This window comes from Molothrus aeneus, chromosome 31 (genome assembly GCF_037042795.1).
Source record: "Molothrus aeneus isolate 106 chromosome 31, BPBGC_Maene_1.0, whole genome shotgun sequence".
Classification (NCBI taxonomy): Eukaryota; Metazoa; Chordata; class Aves; order Passeriformes; family Icteridae; genus Molothrus; species Molothrus aeneus.
The window spans coordinates 1,587,106-1,610,716 of NC_089676.1; the positions used below are offsets into that span (position 1 = coordinate 1,587,106).

At 63.2% G+C, this 23,611-nt stretch overlaps 3 protein-coding genes across 7 annotated transcripts; all 3 read right to left on the reverse strand.

Annotated features, from left to right (window-relative positions):
- Positions 1 to 303: 303 nt before the first annotated feature.
- RORC (RAR related orphan receptor C) lies at positions 304 to 6,000 on the reverse strand. 2 transcript variants are annotated; one of them, XM_066568194.1, is made up of 9 exons: positions 5,808 to 6,000; positions 5,147 to 5,288; positions 3,703 to 4,134; positions 3,111 to 3,232; positions 2,814 to 2,946; positions 2,044 to 2,151; positions 1,860 to 1,970; positions 954 to 1,063; positions 452 to 714 (listed from the first exon to the last, which is right to left on the reverse strand). In XM_066568194.1, the coding sequence occupies exons 1-9, from the start codon at positions 5,925 to 5,927 to the stop codon at positions 553 to 555; spliced, it is 1,440 nt and encodes a 479-aa protein (XP_066424291.1). In that variant the 5' UTR covers positions 5,928 to 6,000; the 3' UTR covers positions 452 to 552. The 2 variants fall into 2 exon arrangements, with proteins under 2 accessions (XP_066424290.1, XP_066424291.1); XM_066568193.1 differs by lacking the exons at positions 954 to 1,063; positions 1,860 to 1,970 and having other exon boundaries at positions 304 to 714.
- Positions 6,001 to 11,748: 5,748 nt separating this feature from the next.
- On the reverse strand, positions 11,749 to 16,668 carry LOC136568311 (acyl-coenzyme A thioesterase THEM4-like). Of its 4 annotated transcripts, XM_066568250.1 has the most exons (7): positions 16,650 to 16,668; positions 16,348 to 16,414; positions 15,546 to 16,023; positions 14,300 to 14,474; positions 13,572 to 13,682; positions 12,671 to 12,795; positions 11,749 to 12,023 (listed from the first exon to the last, which is right to left on the reverse strand). In XM_066568250.1, exons 3-7 carry the CDS (start codon positions 15,754 to 15,756, stop codon positions 11,875 to 11,877), a joined length of 771 nt encoding a protein of 256 aa, XP_066424347.1. In that variant the 5' UTR covers positions 15,757 to 16,023; positions 16,348 to 16,414; positions 16,650 to 16,668; the 3' UTR covers positions 11,749 to 11,874. The 4 variants fall into 4 exon arrangements, with proteins under 4 accessions (XP_066424347.1, XP_066424348.1, XP_066424350.1 ...); XM_066568251.1 differs by lacking the exon at positions 16,348 to 16,414 and having other exon boundaries at positions 16,650 to 16,664; XM_066568253.1 differs by lacking the exon at positions 16,650 to 16,668 and having other exon boundaries at positions 15,546 to 16,001; positions 16,348 to 16,473.
- A 776-nt stretch (positions 16,669 to 17,444) lies between these two features.
- On the reverse strand, positions 17,445 to 23,334 carry S100A10 (S100 calcium binding protein A10). The gene is made up of 3 exons (XM_066568216.1): positions 23,232 to 23,334; positions 19,949 to 20,102; positions 17,445 to 18,226 (listed from the first exon to the last, which is right to left on the reverse strand). Exons 2-3 carry the CDS (start codon positions 20,078 to 20,080, stop codon positions 18,065 to 18,067), a joined length of 294 nt encoding a protein of 97 aa, XP_066424313.1. The 5' UTR covers positions 20,081 to 20,102; positions 23,232 to 23,334; the 3' UTR covers positions 17,445 to 18,064.
- Between the last annotated feature and the right edge of the window lie 277 nt (positions 23,335 to 23,611).

Sequence of the window (23,611 nt, forward strand, 5' to 3'; positions counted from 1 at the left end):
CCAGCCAATCACAGCGCGGCCTCGCACCGCTCCCACCCAATCACCGCCTGCGGAGCCGCGCCCAATCCCCGCGAGACCTCCCACATGCGGGGGCGGGAAATAACGGGAATAAAGCAACCAATCCGCGGCGAGTAGCGGAGAGGTGAGCCAATCAGCGAACCAGAAAATCCGAATGCCCGCCTTCTTGTTTGAGTGACAGGCACAGCAGCCTATAGAAACTCGGAGCGCTGCACGTGGCGGGACTCTAACGCCGCTCCCGGTGTCCCCGCGTGTCCCCCGTGACGGAGCCCACGGACACGCGGTCCCCAAAAACGCCTTTATTCCCCTCAAACGCCGCCGCATTCCCGGAAGGTCCCTGGGGGGGAGCACCCCCAGGTGTCCTCAGATGCAGGGGCGGTCCCGGTCATCCCGGGGATCCCGGAGGTTCCGGTGACCCCGGAGGTTCCGGTGATCCTGGAGGTTCCGGGGGTCCCGGGGGTCCCGGCGGTCGCGATGTCGCGCTCAGCAGGGTCACGGATGGTCCCGGTGGTCCCGGTGGTCCTCGCGTGGCGCTCAGCGGGTCCCCGCGGGGCCATCGGCGGGGTCGGGGGCGAAGAGCTCCCGGTAGAGCGGCGGGAAGGCGGCCGAGACCCCCGCGGGGTGCAGGCGGCGGAAAGCCTGAACCTGCTCCAGGTGCTGCGAGCACAGAGCGCGGAGCCGGCCCGGGGCGGGCAGCTGCGGGGACACGGCTGTCACCGCAGGGGACAAACGGGGACACCGCGGGGACAACCGGGGGGGACACACGTGACACATGTGCAGGGAACCCTCCGACCCAGGGCCACCCCCAATGTCCCCAAACCCCCACCCTGCTCCCCCCCCGTGACCCCCACGGATCCTCGTGGCCCCTCCCTGGTGTCCCCGTGTCCCCTCCCCGGTGTCCCCGTGTCCCCTCCCCGGTGTCCCGGTGTCCCCACCCGTGGCAGGAGCCCCTCGCGGCGGGTCCGGCGCAGCAGCAGCCGGAAGGCGACATCGAGCTGGCCCTGCAGCCGCGCCACCCGCGGGCGGTCCTGCAGCCACGGCCGGCCTGGGGACAGCGCGGGGACACGGACACGGTGTGGGGACAGGGACAGGGACACGGACAGGACGTGGGGACAGGGACAGGGGTGTGGGGACAGGGACAGGGACACGGACAGGGCGTGGGGACACGGACACGGTGTGGGGACGGGGACAGGGACACGGACAGGGCATGGGGACAGGGATAGGGACAGGGTGTGGGGACAGGGACAGGGTGTGGGGACAGGGATAGGGACACGGGCAGGACGTGGGGACATGGACAGAGTATGGGGACATGGACGGGGGTGTGGGGACACCGCAGGGACTCGGACCCGGTGTGGGGAAACAGACAGGGTATGGGGACACAGACAGGGGTGTGGGGACACGGACAGGGGTGTGGGGACACCACGGGGACACGGACATGGGTGTGGGGACAGGGTCAGGGATGTAGGAAGAGGGACAGAGATTTGGGGACACCCTGGGGGCACCCTAGGGACAGTGTGGGGGACACTGTGGGGACATCTTAGGCACACCTTGGGGGACACCCTGGGAACACCTTGGGGACACCTTGGGGATACCCTGGGGACATCTTAAGGACACCCTAAGGACACCTTAGGGGCAGCTTGGGGACACCCTGGGGACACCTTGGGGACACCCCGCCGCCCACCCCGCTTAGGGACAAAACCCCATTTGGGGTTAGGGGAGCACGCGGGGAGGGACAAGGGGACACGGGGTGGGGATACGGAGCGGGACAGGGGGTGCGGACGCCGGGGGGACACTGAGCAACACTTGGGGACACTTGGGGACACTTGGGGACAGTGGCTGACCGGCGTTGAGCAGCAGCAGCGCGCTGAGCAGCGCCAGCTCGCTCTCGGAGCAGCGCAGCGCGCTCAGGCCCCGCGCGAACTCAAAGACGGACGCGACGAGCTCGGGACACCCTGGGGACAGCGCGGCGTCACCGCTGTCCCCAAGCGTCCCCCCGCGTGTCCCCAGCCCGTGTCGCCGCCCTACCCAGCGAGCGGAAGAGCTCGGGCCCCGCCAGTTTGCCCTCGAACAGGACCGTGCCGGTGGCGGCGTCGAAGGCGCGGCACATCCGGAGCAGGACAACCTCCATGGCCCCTGTCACCGCGACGGGGAGGCGACAGCGCGGCTGGCACCGGCGACACCGCCGCCGGCCACAGGGGGTGCGGCAGGGACGCCGCGGGGGTGGCCCCGGGCGGTGTCACCTCGGCAGGGAGGGTGGAGGGGGATTTTGGGGACTGTCACCTCCCCCTGGGACACACGGGATTGTCACCTCCCCCGTGGGACACACGGGATTGTCACCTCCCCCGTGGGACACATGGGACTGTCACCTCCCCGTGGGACACATGGGATTGTCACCTCCCCGTGGGACACACGGGATTGTCACCTCACCCGTGGGACACATGGGATTGTCACCTTGGCAGGGAGGAGGGGGAGGACTTTGGGGATTGTCACCTCGCCCTGGGACACACGGGATTGTCACAAGGACACAGGGTGGCCCTTGGGTTGGGGACAAGGAGATGGGATAGCCCTGGGGCTGGGGACAAGGGGACAGAGTGTCCCTAGGGCTGGGGACAATGCCACAAGGGGATAGGGTGGCCCTAGGGCTGGTGACAATGGAGTGGGGTGGCCCTGGGGGTGGTGACAATGGGCCGGGGTGGCCCTGGGGGTAGGGACAAGGGGCCGGGGCGTCCCTGCGAGTGTGCACCAGGGCCCTGGGGTGGTGACAGTGACACGGGGACACATGGGTGGCCGCGTACCCGCCTTGAGCAGGACGATCTGGTCGTGCTGGCTGAGCTGCAGGAAGCCCCGCAGGCGCTTGGCGAACTCCACCACGCGCTCGATGGCCTCGGTGACACGGCGGGCACAGCGCTGCCACATCTCCGCCATGGGCTGCGCGAGGGAGCGGCTGTCACCCCCCGCGCCACCGCTGGGGACAGCCGTGTCACCCCCCGCGCCACCGCTGGGGACAGCCGTGTCACCTGCGCCACCGCTGGGGACAGCCGTGTCACCCGCCCATCCCTTGGGGACAGCCGTGTCCCCTGCCCGGCCCGCACCTGGCTCTGGTAGGCGCGGATCTCCTCGGGGCTGAAGGTGGCCCAGCGGTGGCCCTGGAGGTCCTCGGCACGGGGGTGGCACGTGGCACGGTGTGACAGCAGGACACTCTGTGTCAGCAGCTCTGAGGGGACACAGGGGTGGCACAGTGTGACAGGAGGACACCAGGGTGACACGGTGTGACAGCAGAACACTGGGTCAGGAACTCTGAGGGGACACAGGGGTGACACAATGTGACAGCAGGACACAGGAGTGGCACGGTGTGACAGCAGGACACAGGAGTGGCACAGTGTGACAGCAGGACACAGGGGTGACACGGTGTGACAGCAGGACACACTGGGTCAGCAGCTCTGAGGGGACATTCAGGGCTTGGGGACAGGTGTGGGGACAAGGAGGGTGGCCCGGTGTGTGGCCTTGGTGGGTAAGGAGTCACCAGCGTGGTGGCATCCACAGGTGACAGAGCCGGTGCCACCACCACGGAGCATCCACAGGTGACATCTCGAGGTGCCACCAGCCCTGCCCAAACAGGTGACACCGCCACCCCCGCAGGTGACACCGCCACCCCCGCAGGTGACAGTCCCCGGTGCCACTCACCGATCTCCAGCCCCGCGGGTGACTCCGGGACGCCGCCAGCACCGGGCTGAGGCACCGGCCCTGTCCCCGCCGTCCCCGCCCTGTCCCCGTCCTGTCCCCTCCTTGTCGCCTCCTCCGCGGGCCACGCCCTGCTGGGACAGCCCGCGGGGACAGCGGGGGACAGCGGGGGACAGCGCCCGGCCGGGGGCGGCTGCGGTGGCACCGGGACCGCCCGTTCCTGCTCCCGCTTTTCCCATTTTTCCCGGTTTTCCCGCGTTTCCGGCTGTTCCAGCTGCTCCCGGGTTTGTTCCCGGGTTTGTTCCCGGTTTTGTTCCCGGTGTTCCCGGGTTTGTTCCCGGTTTTCCCGGTTTTTTTCCCGCTTTTCCAGCTGTTCCAGCACCTCGGCCTGCAGCCGGTCCCGCTGCTTCTTGGACATGCGGCCGAACTTGACGGCTGCGGGGACAGAGGGGACAGAGGGGACAGCAGGTGACACCGCAGTGCCACACGCACGCGGGGACACCGAGCGGCCCCGGCCCTTCCCCAGGGACACCTCGGGCTGTCCCCTGGGCAGTGACAGTGACAGGTGGCGCAGGGACAGGGGACAGGTGTCCCCAGGTGGCACTGGGGCAGGGGACAGGTGTCCCCAGGTGGCGCAGGGACAAGGGACAGGTGTCCCCAGGTGGCGCAGGGACAGGGGACAGGTGTCCCCAGGTGGCGCAGGGACAAGGGACAGGTGTCCCCAGGTAGCGCAGGGACAAGGGACAGGTGTCCTCAGGGCAGGGGACAGGTGTCTGCAGCTTTGGGGGACAGGTGTCCCCGAATGCGGGGACACCAGGGGTGGGTCCAGCTGTCCCCAGGGGCACAGAGTGGTGTCCCCAGGGGTTACAGCTGTCCCCAGGGTCACAGGGGAATGTCCCTAGTGGGTACAGATGTCCCCAAGGGTACAGATCATTGTCCCCAGGGTCACAGGGCGATGTCCCCAGGGGATCCAGGTGTCCCCAGGGGCACAGAGCGGTGTCTCCAGAGGGTACAGATGTCCCCAGGGGCACAGGGCAGTGTCCCCAGGTAGTACAGCTGTCCCCAGGGTCACAGAGCGATGTCCCCAGGGGGTTCAGGTGTCCCCAAGGGCACAGAGTGATGTCCCCAGGTAGTACAGCTGTCCCCAGAGTGACAGGGCGATGTCCCCAGGGGGTTCAGGTGTCCCCAAGGGCACAGAGTGATGTCCCCAGAGGTTACAGCTGTCCCCAGGGTCACAGATCAATGTCCCCAGGGGGGTCTAGCTGTCCCCAGGGTCACAGGGCAGTGTCCCCAGAGGCACAGATCAATGTCCCCAGAGGGTACAGCTGTCCCCCAGGGACACAGATCGACGTCCCCAAGGGCACAGAATGGTGTCCCCACGGACAGTCCCCGGTGTCCCTGGGCCGGGTGGCGGCTGTCCCCGCGCTGTCCCCGCAGTGTCACTCACCGTCGCGGGACATGCCGAGGCGCAGGCACTTCTGCAGGCGGCAGTGCTGGCAGCGCGTGCGGGTGGCGCGGTCGATGTCACAGCGCTGCCCGCGGTGACACGCCAGGCTCGGCCCGCGCCGCTCGCTGCGCCGGAAGAAGCCCTGGGGTGGCGCCGTGTCACGCGTGTCACCGGCGTCACCCGTGGTGCCCCCACGGCCACCCGTGGCACCCCCTGTCCCAATGTCCCCGTGTCCCCACACGTCCCCCGTGTCCCAATGTCCCCTCCATGTCCCTTTGCTCCCCAAGTTCCCCATGTCCCCACTCGTGTCCTCGTGACCCCAATGTTCCCAATTGTCCCCATTTTCCTCCGTGTCTCCATGTCCCCAAGTCCCACTCCATGTCCCCATGTCCTCATCCCCCCCCTTGTCCCCATGTCCCCAATGTCTCCCTTGTCCCCTCCATGTCCCTTTGCTCCCCAAGGCCCCCACATCCCCCCTCATGTCCTCGTGTCCCCAATGTCCCCATATCTCCTCATATCCCCAATGTCCCCCCATGTCTCCCCTTGTCCCCATGTCTCCCCCATCTCCCCAATGTCCCCAATGTCCCCAGGTCCCCCCTTATCCCCCACATGTCCCCATGTCCTTCCATGTCCCCATGTCCCCCCGGTGTCCCTGTGTCACCTTGCAGCCCTCGCAGGTGATGACCCCGTAGTGCACCCCGGAGGATTTGTCCCCGCAGATCTTGCAGGGAATCGCCTCGATGTGGGCTGGGGGGACACGGGGACATTGGCACGGGGACATTGGCACGGGGACATTGGCACGGGGTCCCTGTCACCAGGCTCCCATGGGACCTGCAGTGCCACCCGTGTCCTCCTGTGGTTCAGGTGTCCCCATGGGCTCGTGTGTCACCCGTGACACCAAGTGTCACCTGTGGCTTCAGGTGCCACCTGTGGGGCCAGGTGTCACCCTATGGGCCCACATGTCCCCTGTGGGACCAGGTGCCACTTGTGGCCTCCTGTGTCACCTTTAGGACTGAGTGTCACCCATGGCTTCACGTGTCACCAGCAGGACACGTCCCTCACGTGTCACCAGTGGGACACGTCCCTCGTGTCCTCACATGTCACCCACAGCTTCGCGTGTCACCGCCCTGTCCCCTGTGGCCGCTGCCCCCCCTGTGTCCCCTCTGTGCTGACGTCACCATGGGCGCACACGTCCCCCCACGGCTTCCTGTGTCACCTGCGTCACCTGTGCCACCCACGGTGTCACTGACACCGACTGTCCCCTCTGGTGACAGTGTCCCCTTTGGTCACAGCGGGCTCCAGTGCCACCCCTGGGCTGGGGGGTCCTGAGGCCCCCCAGTGTCCCCAATGTCCCCAGTGGTGTCCCCAGTGTCCCCAATGGTGTCCCCAGTGTCCCCTGTCACCCTGTGCTGGTGCTGCCGGAGCCACAAAGCCACAACTGGGACACGGCCCCGGGGCAGGAAACGTGCGGGGCCCAGTACGGGACTGGGAGCTCCCAGTATGGCCCCAGTATGGCCCAGTATGGGACTGGGAGCTCCCAGTATGGCCCCAGGATGGGACTGGGAGCTCCCAGTATGGCCCAGTATGGGACTGGGAGCTCCCAGTATGGCCCCAGTATGGGACTGGGAGCTCCCAGTATGGCCCCAGGATGGGACTGGGAGCTCCAGTATGGCCCAGTATGGGACTGGGAGCTCTAGTATGGCCCAATACGGGAATGGGAGCTCCCAGTATGGCCCCAGTATGGCCCAGTATGGGACTGGGAGCTCCAGTATGGCCCCAGTATGGCCCAGTAGGGGACTGGGAGCTCCCAGTATGGCCCCAGAATGGCCCAGTACGGAACTGGGAGCTCCCAGTATGGCCCCAGGATGGGACTGAGAGCTCCCAGTATGGCCCAGTAGGGGACTGGGAGCTCCCAGTATGGCCCCAGTATGGCCCAGTACGGAACTGGGAGCTCCCAATATGGCCCCAGGATGGGACTGAGAGCTCCCAGTATGGCCCAGTAGGGGACTGGGAGCTCCCAGTATGGCCCCAGTATGGCCCAGTATGGGACTGGGAGCTCCCAGTATGGCCCCAGGATGGGACTGGGAGCTCCCAGTATGGCCCAGTAGGGGACTGGGAGCTCCCAGTATGGCCCAATACGGGAATGGGAGCTCCCAGTATGGCCCCAGTATGGCCCAGTAGGGAACTGGGGAGTTCTCAGTATGGAACGGGAGAGGTCCCAGTATGGCACTGGTGAGATCCCAGTACGGCCCTGGCCTGGCACTGCCACTTGTGCAAGGCCCTTACCCAGCTGCTCCTCCACCTGCACACGCGTGTGACACACCTGGACATGTGTGACACACCTGGACACGTGTGTGGGACACCTGGACATGTCTGCCAGCCCTGCCACACGCATGTGACACCCCCGGACACGTGTGACACCCCCAGACATGTGACACCCCACTCACATGTGACCCCCGGACACGTGTGACATCCCACACACGTGTGTCACCCCCGCTCCCTCCCCCCCGCCCCGTTTTCCTCCTGCCCCAGTTTTTTGGGGCCGGCGCCGCCCGCGCATCCGGCCCGGGGGGGGCCCAGGGGGGCCCGGGGGGGACCGGGGGGGACCGGGGGGGACCGGGGGCACCGGGCCCAGGGGGGACCCCGGGTTTGGGGGCGCTGAGTCAGCCCCGCGCCCCGAATTACTCAGCCCGTGCCGAGAAGCGCCGCGGCGGGGCCGCTCCTGCCGGGAACCGGCGGGCGGAGGGCGCCGGGGGCACCGGGGGCACCCACGGGAACGGGGAGAACTGGGGGCACCGGGGGCACCCACGGGAACGGCGGGCAGCGGGGAAATTGGGGCAAGCACCGCGTTTGGGGGTACTGGGAGAACTGGGGGCACTGGGAGCCGTTGAGGCCCCATCACACCGGGGGTTACCGGGGCACCGGGGCGCTCCCAAACCCCGCGGGTACCGGGGGCGCCGGGGGTTCCGGGAGAACCGGGGGCACCCAGCGCGTCTGGGGGCACCGGGGACAGCGGGGAACGGGGGAAACCGGGGCACCGGGGCAGCCACAGCACCGGGGAACCGGGGACACCGCAGCGCCCCGGGGGACCGGGGATTCCGCGGGTACCGGGGCAGTCTGGGGCACCGGGAAACACCGGGGGCTGCCGGTAAGGCGGGCACGTCAGTCCCAGCGGCACTCGCCGAACTGGGGGCACTGGGAGCACTGAGGGCACTGGGGGCACTGGGAGCACTGGGAGCAATGGGGGCACTGGGAGCACTGGGGGCACTGGGGGCACTGGGAGCACTGTGAGTACTGGGAGCAATGGGGGCACTGGGGGCACTGGGAGCACTGGGAGCACTGGGAGCACTGGGGGCACTGGGAGCACTGGGAGCACTGGGGGCACTGGGAGCACTGGGAGCACTGGGGGCAATGGGGGCACTGGGAGCACTGGGGGCACTGGGGGCACTGGGGGCACTGGGGGCACTGGGAGCACTGGGAGCACTGGGAGCACTGGGGGCACTGGGGGCACTGGGGGCACTGGGGGCACTGGGAGCACTGGGAGCACTGGGGGCACTGGGAGCACTGGGGGCAATGGGGGCACTGGGAGCACTGGGGGCACTGGGAGCACTGGGAGCACTGGGGGCACTGGGAGCACTGGGGGTAATGGTGGTGCCCGTGCCCGGTGTCTTCTCCCGGCACCGGCGGGAGCGGCAACCGCACCAGCGGCACCAGTAACGGACTGGGATGGACTGGGACACACCAGTGACACACTGGGAACGAACTGGAACACACTGGGACACACCAGTAACGGATTGGGACACACTGGGACACACTGGGAACGAACTGGGACACACTGGGACGCACAAACCCTCACCGGTATCCGCCATCCCCACCCCCAGTCCCATCGCCCCCGGGCGCTGTCACCTCCTTGTCCCCACAACCCCTGGGGACACCTCAGGAGCGCCCCGGGCACCGCGACACGGAGGGGACAGGGAGGGGACAGGGAGGGGACACAGAGGGGACACGAAGGGGACACCGGGGACACGGACGGGACAGCAGGGAGAGCGCTGAGGACACGGAGGGGACAGTGGGGACACGGAGGGGACAATGGGGACACAGAGGGGACAGGGAAGGGACAGCGGGGACAGCGCTGGGGACAGGGAGTGGACACGGAGGGGACAATGGAGAGACGGAGGGGACAGGGAGGGGACACTGGGGACACGAAGGGGACAGCGGGGACAGTGTTGGAAACACGGAGGGGACAGAGGGGACACGGAGGGGACGGGAGGGGACAATGGGACACAGAGGGGACCCTGTGGTGACACGGAGGGGACACAGAAGGGACACTGGGGACACGGAGGGGACAATGGGGATACGGAGGGGACAATGGGGGACACGGAGGGGACAATGGGGACACGGAGGGTCCCCAGCGCCCCGGGGCGCCCCTCCCCGTTTCCCGGGGGGTTGGCGGTGGCGGCGCCACCTGCGCGTCCCCGCCGTTGTCACCGCAGGGTCCCCCCCGGGGTCCCCCCCCGGCGCCGCCGCCACATCAAGGGAGGGACCCGCAGGTGCCGGGGGGGGGACAGGGACACGCGGGGACACGTGTGACAGCCCGGGACACGTATGTGACACCTGACACACGGGTGACAGCTCGGGACACGTATGTGACACCTGACACATGTGTGACAGCCCGGGACACACGGGTGGCACCTGACACATGTGTGTGGGACCTGTGACACGCGTGTGGGATGCGTGACACACGGGTGACAGCGTGTGACACACGTGTGAGAGTGTGACACACATGTGACAGCCTGTGACACACGCGTGGCACCTCACACAAGTGTGTGGGACCTGTGACACGCACGTGGGACGTGTGACACGGGTGTGTGACCTGTGACACACGTGTGACAGCCTGTGACACATGTGTGGGACATGTGACATGCGTGTGACCCCCGGAACACGTGAGTGCAGCTCACAAGAGCCCTGTGCAGCCTGTGACACACCTGTGACACGCCTGTACAGCCTGTGACACGCGTGCGAGCCCTGTGACACACCTGTACAGCCCAAAACACACGCCTGTGTCCTGAAACACGCGTGCACACCCTGAAACAGGCGTGTGCAGCCTGTGACACAAGTGACACATCTGTGACACACCTGTACAGCCTGTCACACATGTGTGTGCCCTGTGACACACATGTACACCCCGAAACAGGCGTGTGCACACTGTGACACACGTGTGTGTCCTGACACGGGCACGTCCAGCCCGTGACGCACCCGTGCGCCCCCTAACAGGCGTGTGCAGCCTGTGACACGTGTGTGCGACCCGTGACACGCATGAACAGCCTGTGACACACCCGTAGAGCCTGTGACACACTCGTGCACCCCGAAACACGCGTGTGCAGCCCGTGACACACCCGTGCACGCTGTAACACGTGTGTGTGCCCAGTGACACACATGAACAGCCTGTGACATGCCTGTGTGCCCTCTGTGCAGCCTGTGACACACGTGTGCACCCTGTCACACATATGTACACCCTGAAACACGCATGAACAGCCCGTGACACACCTGTGCACGCTGTAACACATGTGTGTGCCCTGTGACACACGTGAACAGCCTGTGACATGCATGTGCAGCCCATGACACACCCGTGTGCCCCGTAACAGGCGTGCACAGCCCGTGACACACCTGTGCTCCCCGTGACACGCACGTACACCCTGAAACACGCGTGTGCAGCCTGTGACACACGTGTGTGACCTGTGGCACACCCGTACAGCCCGCGACACACCCGTGTGCCCCGTACCAGGTGTGTACGGCCTGAAATGCGCACGTACAGCCCGTGACACACGTGTGCTCCCCGTGACACGCACGTACACCTGAAACACGCGCGTGCAGCCTGTGACACACGTGTGTGCCCCGTGACACACCCGCACACCCACACCCACCGCAAACCCCAACCTTTGCACGCCGCACACTCAGCCCCGCCCCTTTGCACGCTCGGCCCCGCCCCCTTTGCACGCCCACCCCTCCCTTGCACGCGCGCGTGCCCCGCACCTCTCATGGCTCCGGCTCCCTCCCAGCCCCGGCCCGGGCGGGGCCCCTTTAAGGCATCGGGGCTCCCCCCCCGCTCCCACCCACCCACCACGCCACCCCCCCCAAAATTTCCCCGCCCCTCCCCCCCCCCGGGCATCCTGCCCCTCCCCCCCCCCAAAAAAAACCAAAAAAAACCCCAAAAAACGCGGGAAATTTCCGAATTTCCCCGCAGGGAAACTGAGGCACGGACGGGGACGGAGGGACCCCAAATCCTCCCAAAGTTGCCATTTTTGGGGTGCATGGACGCCCCGAGCCCCCAAAACTCCCAATTTTGGGCTTCAGGGACCCCGAACTCCCCGCCGGCCTCAATTTTGGGGTACGGGGACCCCCCAAAGTTCCCGGTTTGGGGTTCAGGGACCCCAAAGTTCCCAATTCTGGGGTGCCCCAATCACCCCCCCCCCCATGTCCCCGTGTCCCCCCCTTGGGGACCCCGCGGTGGCAGCGGGGGGGACACGGGGGTGCCACCCCCCCCCCCCCCCGTCCCCACCCAGGACCCCAAAGTGACACAAGGGACACGAGGGGTGGTGGCAGCGGCCGTGATGGGCACGGGGACAGCCTGGGGACACTTGGGGACATGGGGGGGGACATTTGGGGACATCCAGGGGTGGCTGAGGGAGAGCCAGGGTGGCGCTGGGGGACAGGGAGGGCACCGAGGGTCACACGGGTGGCACAGGAGGTGGCACGGGTGACACGGGTGACACGGGAGGTGACACAGGAGGTGACACGGGTGACACGGGTGACAGCCACCGGCCACTGTCCCCTCCCTGTGCCGGCTCCTTGGGGGGGTCCTGCTGGATGAAGAGCCCTGGGGACAGAGGGGACACCTCAGGTGGGGACCCACGGTGTCCCCAAGTGTGTCCCCACCCCTCCCAGTGTCCCCAGGTGTGTCCCTAGCCCTGTCCCCAGTGTCCCTCACTGGTGGCCCTGGTGTGCAGCGTTGAGCCCAATGTCCCCAAGCTGTCCCCAGTGTCCCCGTGTCCCTGGTGTCCCTGGTGTCCCCAGTGTCCCCAGGCTGCCCCCAGTGTCCCCAGTGTCCCAGGCTGTCCCCAATGTCCCCATGTCCCCATGTCCCTGGTGTCCCCATGTCCCCAGGCTGTCCCCAATGTCCCCAGGCTGCCCCCAGTGTCTCCAGGCTGTCCCCAATGTCCCCAGGCTGCCCCCAGTGCCCCCAATGTCCCCATGTCCCTGGTGTCCCCAGTGTCCCCAGGCTGTCCCCAGTGTCCCCATGTCCCTCACTGGTGGCCTTGGCGTGCAGCGTTGTCCCCAGTGCCCCCAGTGTCCCCAGTGCCCCCAATGTCCCCATGTCCCCAGTGTCCCCAGGCTGTCCCCAGTGTCCCCATGTCCCTCACCGGTGGCCTTGGCGTGCAGCGTTGTCCCCAGTGCCCCCAGTGTCCCCAGTGCCCCCAATGTCCCCAGTGCCCCCAGTGTCCCCAGTGTCCCCATGTCCCTCACCGGTGGCCTTGGCGTGCAGCGTTGTCCCCTCAGCGTCCCACAGGTCACAGCCCAGGAAGAGCTTCCGGCCCTGGTGGCGCTGCAGGAACGCCTCGAGCAGGAGCACCGAGAGCAGGGGGACAGGCCTGGGGACAGCGGGGGACACCGGGGACACACAGTGACACCAGGGCCCCCTGTGCCACCCCTGTCACCGTCACAGCCCCCAGTGTCCTCTTTTGTCCCCCGCCCCGGTCACCCCCGTGTCCCTTCATGGCCACTCCAGTCACCCCCATGTCCCCTGATGTCACCTCAGTGTCCCCCTGGTCCCCACCCTGTCGCTCCTCTGTCCCCCTGGCCACCCCAATGTCCCTTGCGTGTCACCCCGTGCCACCCCAGTGCCACCCTGTGTCCCCCCCGGTCATCCCAGTGTCCCCTGTCACTCTCATGTCCCCTTGTGTCCCTCTAGGTGTGTGTGCCCTCCCCTGGGGACACTCACACCACCCTCGGGGACATTTGAGACACCCTTGGGGACATCTCCTGACCCTTGGGGACACTCAGACCCTCCTTGGGGACATCCCCTGACCCTTTGGGGACACTCACACCACCCTCGGGGACATTTGAGACACCCTTGGGGACACCCAGACCATTCTTGGGGACACCCCCTGAGCCTTGGGGACACCCAGACCCTCCTTGGGGACACCTCCTGGCCCTTTGGGGACACTTAAACCCTTCTTGGGGACACCCTCTGGGAACACTTCTGCCACCCTTGGGAACATTTGAGACACCCTTGGGGACACCCAGACCGTTCTTGGGGACATCTCCTGGCCCTTTGGGGACAGTCACACCACCCTTGGGGACACCCAGCCCCTCCTTGGGGACACCCGCGTCCCTTGGGGACACTGCTGGGGACAGTGGCACTCACGCCAGGTAGTCGATGCTGAGGTTGGCTGTCACCACCCGCCCGGCCACCGCCAGCGCCAGCGTCCCCAGGGAGGTGTCAATGAGGGTGGCGATGGCACCGCCATGGGCCAGCCTGGGGACATCGGGGACATCGTTGGGGACATCGTTGGGGACAGCTGGGGGACATCGGGGACAAAAGGGGACAGCAGGGGGACATTGGGGAGAACAAGGGGACAGCAGGGACAGCAGGGGGACACTGGGGACAAAAGGGGACATTGGGGACACTGGGGACACTGGGGATAGCAGGGACAGCACGGGGACATTGGGGACATCGGGGACAAAAGAGGACATTGGGCTCACTGGGGACATTGGGGACAGCAGGGGGATATTGAGGACAGCAGGGGACATGAGGGTGACAGATGGCAGCAGTGCCACACAGGGGACAGGAGGTGACAGGGGGGTCACCCCAGGTGTCCCTGCGGGAAGAGCCTGGGTTGGCACAGGAGGTGACAAGAAGTGACATTCAATGACAATAGCTGACAGCGGGTGACAGTGGGTGACAATGGGTGACAATGGGTGACAGTGGGTGACAATGGGTGACAATGGGTGACAGTGGGTGACAGTAGGTGACAGTGGGTGACAATGGGTGACAGTGGGTGACAGGGAGTGACAATGGGTGACAGTGGGTGACAGCGGGGACAGTGGGTGACAATGGGTGACAATGGGTGACAATGGGTGACAGTGATTCACCCCGGGTGTCCCTCGAGGAAGGGCCCCAGCTGGCACAGGCAGCGCAGGCGGCCCTTGGGGACATTCAGGAACATGACGAACTCGAAGCCGTCCCCGTCACCCTCGATGGCCCTCGGGAACAGCCGCGTGTCCCTGTCACTGTCACTGTCACCGTCACCGGGCAGCCCCAGCATCTCTGCGGGGACAGCGCTGTCACCAGGCTGGGGACACTGCAGGGGCTGGGGACACTGGGGACATTGGGGACACTGGGGACATGGAGACAGAGGTGACAGGGTGACACAGTGACACAGGAATACAGTGACACAGTGACAATGACAGGTGACACAGTGACACAGTGCCACTCACGGGGACAGTAGCTCCATTAGCTGGGCAGTGGTGCCCACCGTGACACAGGTTACAATGACAGTGACACAATGACACAGTGACACGGGTGACAGTGACACAGTGATACAGGTGACAGTGCCAGTGTCACTCACGGGGGCGGCACCGTCGGTGCGATGGCAGCCGTGCCCACAGTGACAATGACAGTGACAATGGCACAATGACAGTGACACAGTGACACAGGTTACAATGACAGGTGACAATGACACAGTGACACAGGTGACAATGACACAGTGCCAGTGTCACTCACGGGGGCAGTACCGTCAGTGCGATGGCAGCCGTGCCCAGCCCTCCTCCCGTGCCCATGGTGACACAGTGACAATGACACAGGTGACAATGACAGTGACACAATGACACAGTGACACAGGTGACAATGACACAGGTGACAGTGCCAGTGTCACTCACGGGGGCGGTACCGCCGGTGCGATGGCAGCCGTGCCCAGCCCTCCTCCCGTGCCCATGGTGACACAGTGACAATGACACAGGTGACAATGACACAATGACAGTGACACAATGACACAGTGACACAGGTGACAATGACACAGTGCCAGTGTCACTCACGGGGGCAGTACCGTCAGTGCGATGGCAGCCGTGCCCAGCCCTCCTCCCGTGCCCATGGTGACACAGTGACAATGACACAGGTGACAATGACAGTGACACAATGACACAGTGACACAGGTGACAATGACACAGGTGACAGTGCCAGTGTCACTCACGGGGGCGGTACCGCCGGTGCGATGGCAGCCGTGCCCAGCCCTCCTCCCGTGCCCATGGTGACACAGTGACAATGACACAGGTGACAATGACACAATGACACAGTGACACAGGTGACAATGACACAGGTGACAGTGCCAGTGTCACTCACGGGGGCGGTACCGCCGGTGCGATGGCAGCCGTGCCCAGCCCTCCTCCCGGGCCCGCTCCAGCTGTTCCCGGTGGTGGCGCCGCATGCGCTCGCTCCAGCCGGGGTTGGGGACAGCCAGGTCCCGCAGGGGGGGACACGGCCGGTGGCAGCGGCGCCGGGGACACGGCACAGGGGACAGGGCCCGAGCCACCGCCCGGGCGCCGCGCAGCATGGCCAGGGTGGCACCGGGGTGGCACCGGGATGGCACTGCAAGGTCACTGCGATGTCACCGCGATGTCACCGGGGTGTCACCGAGATGTCACTGCAAGGTGACTGCGATGTCACTGCGATGTCACTGCGATGTCACCGCGATGCAACTGCGATGTCACTGGGGTGTCACCGAGATGTCAGCACGATGTCACTGCGATGTCACTGCAATGTCACCGTGATGTCACCACGAGGTCACCGGCGCTGTCACTGCAATGTCACCGTGATGTCACTGCAATGTCACCACAATGTCAATGTGATGTCACTGTGATGTCACCACGATGTCAGTGTGACGTCACCGTGACCTCCCCGCAATGTCACAGTGATGTCACCACAGCCATCACCGTAACGTCACCACAATGTCACCATGATGTCACTGCAATGTGACTGCAATGTCACCATGATGTCACCGGGATGACAGCGCTTGGTGACAGCACCGGTGATGTCACACAGGGACAATGATGTCACTGCTGGTGTCACACCCGGAGCGTGGCAGTGCTGGGGAGGTCACACCTGGTCGGTGATGTCACCGGTGATGTCACCGGTGATGTCGCACCTGGTTCCTGGTGACATTGGTGACGTCACATTGGACACTGAGCTCCCTGCCGACGTCACTGCTGTCGCTGTTGATGTCACACCTGGTCAGTGACGCCGGCCGTGATGTCACACCCGCTGGTGACGTCACCAGCGGTGTCACACCAGCCCCCGCCCCACTGCCCGTGACGTCACCCGTCCCCAGCCCCGCCCCCGGCCAATGTCACCGTGTCCCCCCGGTCCCTGCCCCGCTCTGTCCCCCCTGCCCGGCCCTTCCCCTCTGTCCCCCCCGTGTCCCCGCTCTGTCCCCAGCCCTGCCCGGACCCGCGTGCGCCGGGGCCCCGCCCACCGCCGTGACGTCACGGCGCTTCCGGGTTTCCCCGCTTCCGGGGGCGGGGCCTGAAGGACCGGAACGGAGCCGTGTGGAACCCTACAGAGAGAGACCCTATAGAAACCCTACAGAGACCCGATAGAGACTCTAGAGAGAACCTTATAGAGTCCTATGGAACTCTATGGATCCTATAGAGACCCTACAGATCCCCTATGGAACCCTATAGAAAAACCTATAGAGAGAGACCCTATAGAGACCCTGCAGAGACCTATGGAACCCCATGGAACCCTACAGAGACCCTACAGCGGCCCTATAGAGACCCTAGAGAGAACCTTATAGAATGCTATGGAACTCTCTGGGTCCTATAGAGACCCTACAGAACCCTACAGAGCCCTGTAGAGACCCTACAGAGCCCTATGGAACCCTAGAGAGAGAGAGACCCTATAGAGACCCTACAGAGATCCCCGATGCAACCCCACAGATCCCCCATAGATCCCCTATGCACCCCCCTGGGCCCCACTGTCACCCCACAGAGCTCCCCTACAGCCCCAACCGCCCCGAGTGTCCCCAAAGGGACCCCAAAATGTCCCCCAAGGGACCCCAAAGGGACCCCAAAATGGCCCCCAAGGGACCCCAAAGGGACCCCAAAATGGCCCCAAAGGGACCCCAAAATGTCCCCCAAGGGACCCCAAAGGGACCCCAAAATGGCCCCAAAGGGACCCCAAAATGTCCCCCAAGGGACCCCAAAGGGACCCCAAAAGGGACCCCAAGAACAGTGAGAGCCCCGGTTCATACAAAACCCTTTATTGGGGGGTCAGGGCAGCACCCCAGGGTGGGGGCACCCATGGGGGGCAGGGGGGGACACTGAAGGGTCCCAGCAGGAGCCAGGGGGGGTTGGGGGCACCCATGGGTGGGGGAGGGCACCCATGGGGGGGGTCAGGACCCCAAATCAGGGTCAGGACCCTAAATGAGGGTCAAGGCACACGTTTAGGGTTAAGGGAGGATCCAAGGTGGGTTTGGGGTGACACCCCTGGGTGGGTGGGTGGGGGGCACCCATGGGTGGGGGTCTCAGCTTGCAATGGGGGGGCGTCAGGACCCCCAGATGAGATCAGGACCTTTGTGGGGAGAGATGAGAACCCCAAAGGGGGATCAGGGCACACATTTGGGATTGGGACAGGATCCAAGGCGAGTTTGGGGTGACACCCCCGGGTGGGTGGGGGGCACCCATGGGTGGGGGTCTCAGCTCCTCAGGAGGGGTTCAGGACCTTTGGGGAGGGTCAGGACCTTCATGGGAAGGGGTCAGAACCCCAAAGGGGGATCAGGGCACACATTTGGGATTGGGGCAGCATCCAAGGCGGGTTTGGGGTGACACCCCGGGATGGGTGGGGGGCACCCATGGGTGGGGGGCTCAGCGGCGGCCGCGCTGCTTCATGTGCTGCACGAAGTAATCGTTGCAGGCGATGGTGAGCCCGGCCACCAGCGAGAAGAAGCCCTGGAAGCCAACGCGGCCATCGCGGCTCTGCTCAACGTCCCGCAGGATCCGGTCCAGGGCGTTGGGGTCCCGCTGGTTCTGGGGGAAAAAATGGGGAAAATGGGTCAGATCCTAAATGGGAACGGGGTCAGATCCCACATGGGAATGGGGTCAGATCCTAAATGGGAACAGGGTCAGATCCTAAATGGGAACAGGGTCAGATCCTAAATGGGAATGGGGCCAGATCCCACATGGGAATGGGGTCCCACAGGATCCAATCAAAGGTGTTGGGGTCCCGCTGGTTCTGGGGGAAAAAATGGGGAAAATGGGTCAGATCCCACATGGGAATGGGGTCAGATCCTAAATGGGAACAGGGTCAGATCCTAAATGGGAATGGGGTCAGATCCCACATGGGAATGGGGTCCCACAGGATCCAATCAAAGGCGTTGGGGTCCCATTGGTTCTGGGGAAAAAATGGGGAAAATGGGTCAGATCCTAAATGGGAACGGGGTCAGATCCCACACACTGCTCCACGTCCTGCAGGATGGGGTCCAGGGTGTTGGGGTCCCATTGGTTCTGAGGGAAAAACGGGATAGAAACAGGTAAAAAGGGTCAGATCCTAAATGGGAACAGGGTCAGATCCCACATGGGAATGGGGTCCCACAGGATCAGCTCCAGGGTGTTGGGGTCCTGCTGGTTCTGGGGGAAAAAACAGGGAAAAAACAGGGAAAAGGGTCAGATCGTAAATGGGAACAGGGTCAGATCCTAAATGGGAACAGGGTCAGATCCCGCATGAGAATGGGGTCAGATCCCACATGGGAATGGGGGAAATGGGGGGATCATCACCTCCTGATCCCAAGGTTTTATAGGAGCTGATCCTGGGGTGCTGTGGGGCTCTATCCCAGAGTTTATGGGATCCAGTCCCGGGATCCTATAGGGTTTGATCCTGGGGTTTATGGGATCCCATCCCAAGCTTTATGGGGTCCAATTCCAGGGTTCTATAGGGTTTGATCCCAATGTTTATGGGATCTGACCCCAGAGCTCTATGGGATCCAATCCCGGGGTTCTGTCTGGTTTGATCCCAGGGTTTATTATGGGATCCCATCCCAAGGTTGATGAGGTTTGATCCTGGGGTTTACAGGATCTGATCCCAGAGTTCTATGGGATCCAGTGTGGGGGTCTGTAGGGTTTGATCTCAGGGTTCTGTCTGGTTTGATCCCAGGGTTTATGGGATCCCATCCCAAGGTTGACGAGGTTTGATCTCGGGGTTCTCTACCTCCCACTGATCTCATCCCATGGATCCCATAGATGCCATCCCATGGATCCCATAGATCTCATGGATCCCATAGATGCCATCCCATGGATCCCATGCCATGGATCCCATAGATCCAATCCCATGGATCCCATCGATGAAATCTCATGGATCCCATCCCATGGATCCCATAGATGTCATCTCATGGATCCCATCCCATGGACCCCATGGATCCCATCCCATCCCATCCCATGGATCCCATAGATGCCATCTCATGGATCCCATCCCATGGACCCCATGGATCCCATCCCATCCCATGGATCCCATGGATGCCATCTCATGGATCCCATCCCATCCCATGGATCCCATAGATGCCATCTCATGGATCCCATCCCATGGACCCCATGGATCCCATCCCATCCCATCCCATGGATCCTATGGATGCCATCTCATTGATCCCATCCCATCCCATCCCATGGATCCCATGGATGCCATCTCATGGATCCCATCCCATGGACCCCATGGATCCCATCCCATGGACCCCCTGGACCCCACAGAGCCGTGCCCACCTCGAGGAACCCTGGGAACTCCTTGTCCATGAGGGCCCTGAGGTCCTCCTTGGCCAGGTGCTCCTTGTCCCCCGCGTACTTGTGGAAGGTGAACATCAGCGTCTCCATGGCGTGCTCCAGCTGCGACGGCATCCTGCCTGGGGCTGCCAAGATCCTGGTGGGAAACACAAAATCCCCATGGGAAAACCTAAAATTCCTGATGGGAAACCTGAAATTCCTGATGGGAACCCAAAATCCCAATGGGAAACCTGAAATTCCTGATGGGAACCCAAAAAACCCCCATTGGAAACTTGAAATTCCTGATGGGAACCCCAAAATACCAATGGGAAACACAAAATTCCTGATGGGAACCCAAAATCCCAATGGGAAACCTGAAATTCCAGATGGGAACCTGAAATTTCTGATGGGAACCCAAAATCCCAATGGGAAACCTGAAATTCCTGATGGGAACCCAAAAAACCCCCATTGGAAACTTGAAATTCCTGATGGGAACCCCAAAATACCAATGGGAAACACAAAATTCCTGATGGGAATCCAAAATCCCAATGGGAAACCTGAAATTCCAGATGGGAACCTGAAATTCCTGATGGGAACCCAAAATCCCAATGGGAAACCTGAAATTCCAGATGGGAACCTGAAATTCCTGATGGGAACCCAAAAAACCCCCATTGGAAACTTGAAATTCCTGATGGGAACCCCAAAATACCAATGGGAAACACAAAATTCCTGATAGGAACCCAAAATCCCAATGGGAAACCTGAAATTCCAGATGGGAACCTGAAATTCCTGATGGGAACCCAAAATCCCAATGGGAAACCTGAAATTCCAGATGGGAACCTGAAATTCCTGATGGGAACCCAAAAAACCCCCATTGGAAACTTGAAATTCCTGATGGGAACCCTAAAATACCAATGGGAAACACAAAAATCCCAATGGGAACCCCAAAATTCCTGATGGGAAAACCAAATTCCTGATGGGAACCCAAAAACCCCCATTGGAAACTTGAAATTCCTGATAGGAATCCGAAATCCCAATGGGAAACCCAAAATTCTTGATGGGAACCCAAAATCCCAATGGGAACCCCAAAATTCCTGATGGGAACCTTAAAAATCCTAATGGGAACGCAAAAACCCCAATGGGAATCTCAGAAATCCCAATGGGAAACCCAAAAATTCCAATGGGAACCCAAAATTCTCAATGGGATCTCCCAAATTCCCCCTGACACTCCCAAAATTCTTCCTGGATCCCCCAAATTCCTCCTGGGACCCCCAAAATTCCTCCTGGGACCCCCAAAATTCCTCCTGGATGCCCCAAATTCCCCCTGAACTCCTCAAAATTCCTCCTGGGACCCCCCAAATTCCCCCTGGACTTCCCAAATTCCCTCCTGGATCCCCCAAATTCCCCCCTGAGACCCCCAAAATTCCTCCTGGACCCCCCAAACTTCAATCCTGGGAGCCCCAAATTCTCCCTGAGCCCTCCAGAACTCCCCTGGCCATCTCAAATTCATCCTGGATCCCCCAAAATTCCTCCTGAGCCCCCTCACAATTCCTCCTGGATCCCCCAAATTCCCCCTGGACCACCCCAAAATCCCTCCTGGGGACCCCAAATTCCTGATGCCACCCCCCCAAAATTCCTCCTGGGATCCCCAAAAGTCCCCTTGAGCTCCCCCAAGATTCCCTCCTGGGACCCCTCCAAATTCCCCCCGCGCCCCCACAAATCTCTCCTGGACGCCCCAAAATCCCTCACGAGAACCCCAAAATTTGTGTTGCCGCTCCCCAAATCCTTCCAGGATCCCCTAAAATCCCTCCAGGATCCCCTAAAATCCCTCCAGGACGCCCCAACCCCCCCCTCGCTCGCCGCGGATTTTCCAGGAATGTCCGGGAATGCTCCGGGCGTGACTCAGAGCAGGGGGGGGACACGAGGGGGACACGTCCCGAGGGTGTGGCCGCTGTGTCCCCCCCCCTTGGGGACACCCCGGTGACTCACGGGGGGGAGGGGGTAGGGGCGGTCCCGCCTCAGGTCCCCCACCCAAAAATAAAAAAAATCCTAAAAAAAAATGAGGGATCCTCCCTAAAATGAGCCCGGACAAAATGGGAAGAGTTGAGAAAAAATAAAGGGAACCGCCCCCAAAAAAAAGGAGGAATCGCTCAAAATGAGAGTCCCCTCAAAAAAAAAAGGAATTCTCCAAAAAGGAGGAATCTCCCCAAAAAAGAGGAACCCCCCCAAAAAAAGGAGGAACCCCCCAAAAAAGGAGGAATTCCCTCAAAAAGGAGGAATCACGCCAAAAAGGAGGAACGCCCCCAAAAAGGAGGAATCCCCCCCAAAAAAGGAGGACACACCCAAAAAAAGGAGGAATCCCCCCAAAAAAGGAGGAATCCCCCCAAAAGTGACCGCCCAGAAAAGAGGGACCCCCGAAAAAGGGGAACGCTCAAAAAAAAGGAGGAACCGCCCCGAAAAGGAGGAATTCCCCCAAAAGTGACCCCCAGAAAATGGGAACCGCCCCAAGAAGGAGGAACCCCAAAAAACGATGAAACCACCCCAAAAGGGAACTTCCCAAAAGGGTGGGACCCCCAAAAAGGGTGAGACCCCCAAAAAGGGGGTTTGGAGATGGAAACCCCCCAAAGTGGGGGACAGGGATGGGGTCCCCCGAAGCGATGCTGAAAATTCCCCCCCAAAATCGGGGTGCGGGACCCCAAATTTGGGGACGGGATTGATCCGCCCCCAAATGGGGTTTGGGGATGGAGACCCCCCAAAAAGGACACCAGGATGGGGCCCCCCCGTACCGGGCCGGGAGGGGGACCCCAAAAAGGAATTTAGACCCCAAAGCGGGATTTGGGGATGGGGTTCCCCATTTTGGGGTGCAGGACCGACCTTCCGTTCCCGTTACCGGGAGGGGGGCCCCAAACCGCGATTTGGGGATGGAGTTCTCCAGTTTTGGGGTGCGGGAGCGAGCCTCCATTCCCGTTACCGGGCGGGGAACCCCAAACCCGGATTTAAACCCCAAAGCGGGATTTAGAGATGGGGTTCCCCATTTTGGGGTGCGGAACCGAGCCTCCATTCCCGTTACCGGGCGGGGGACCCCAAACCCGGCTTTAAACCCCAAAGCGGGATTTAGAGATGGGGTTCCCCATTTTGGGGTGCGGAACCGAGCCCCCATTCCCGTTACCGGGCGGGGGACCCCAAACCCTGATTTAAACCCCAAACGGGGATTTGGGGATGGGGGTTCTCCAGTTTTGGGGTGCGGAACCGACCCCGCGTTGCCAGGGGTGCCGCTCTCACTCACCGTGCGGGGCTCGGTGCCGGTGCTCGGTGCCGGTGGCGGTGCGGGCAGTGCCGGGGCGCGGTCCGGCCCGGGATAGGCACGGCGGGGGCGGGCCGGACCGGGGGGCGCGGGCGGGGGGGGCACCGTGACTCACCGGGACCGCCCGGACACCGCCCGGGCACCGCGCCCCGCCCCGGGCAGAGGCCCCCAGCGCCACCAGCGCCACCCGGGACAGCGGGGACACCGCCCGGGACAGCGGGGACACCACCGGGACCCCCCCGGATCCTCCGGGGACACCTCCCGGTTCTGTTTCGGACACCACCCGGGACAGCGGGGACACCCCCGGTTCTGTTCCGGGACCCCCCCGGGCACCGGGGACCACCTGGATAACCCTGGATAAC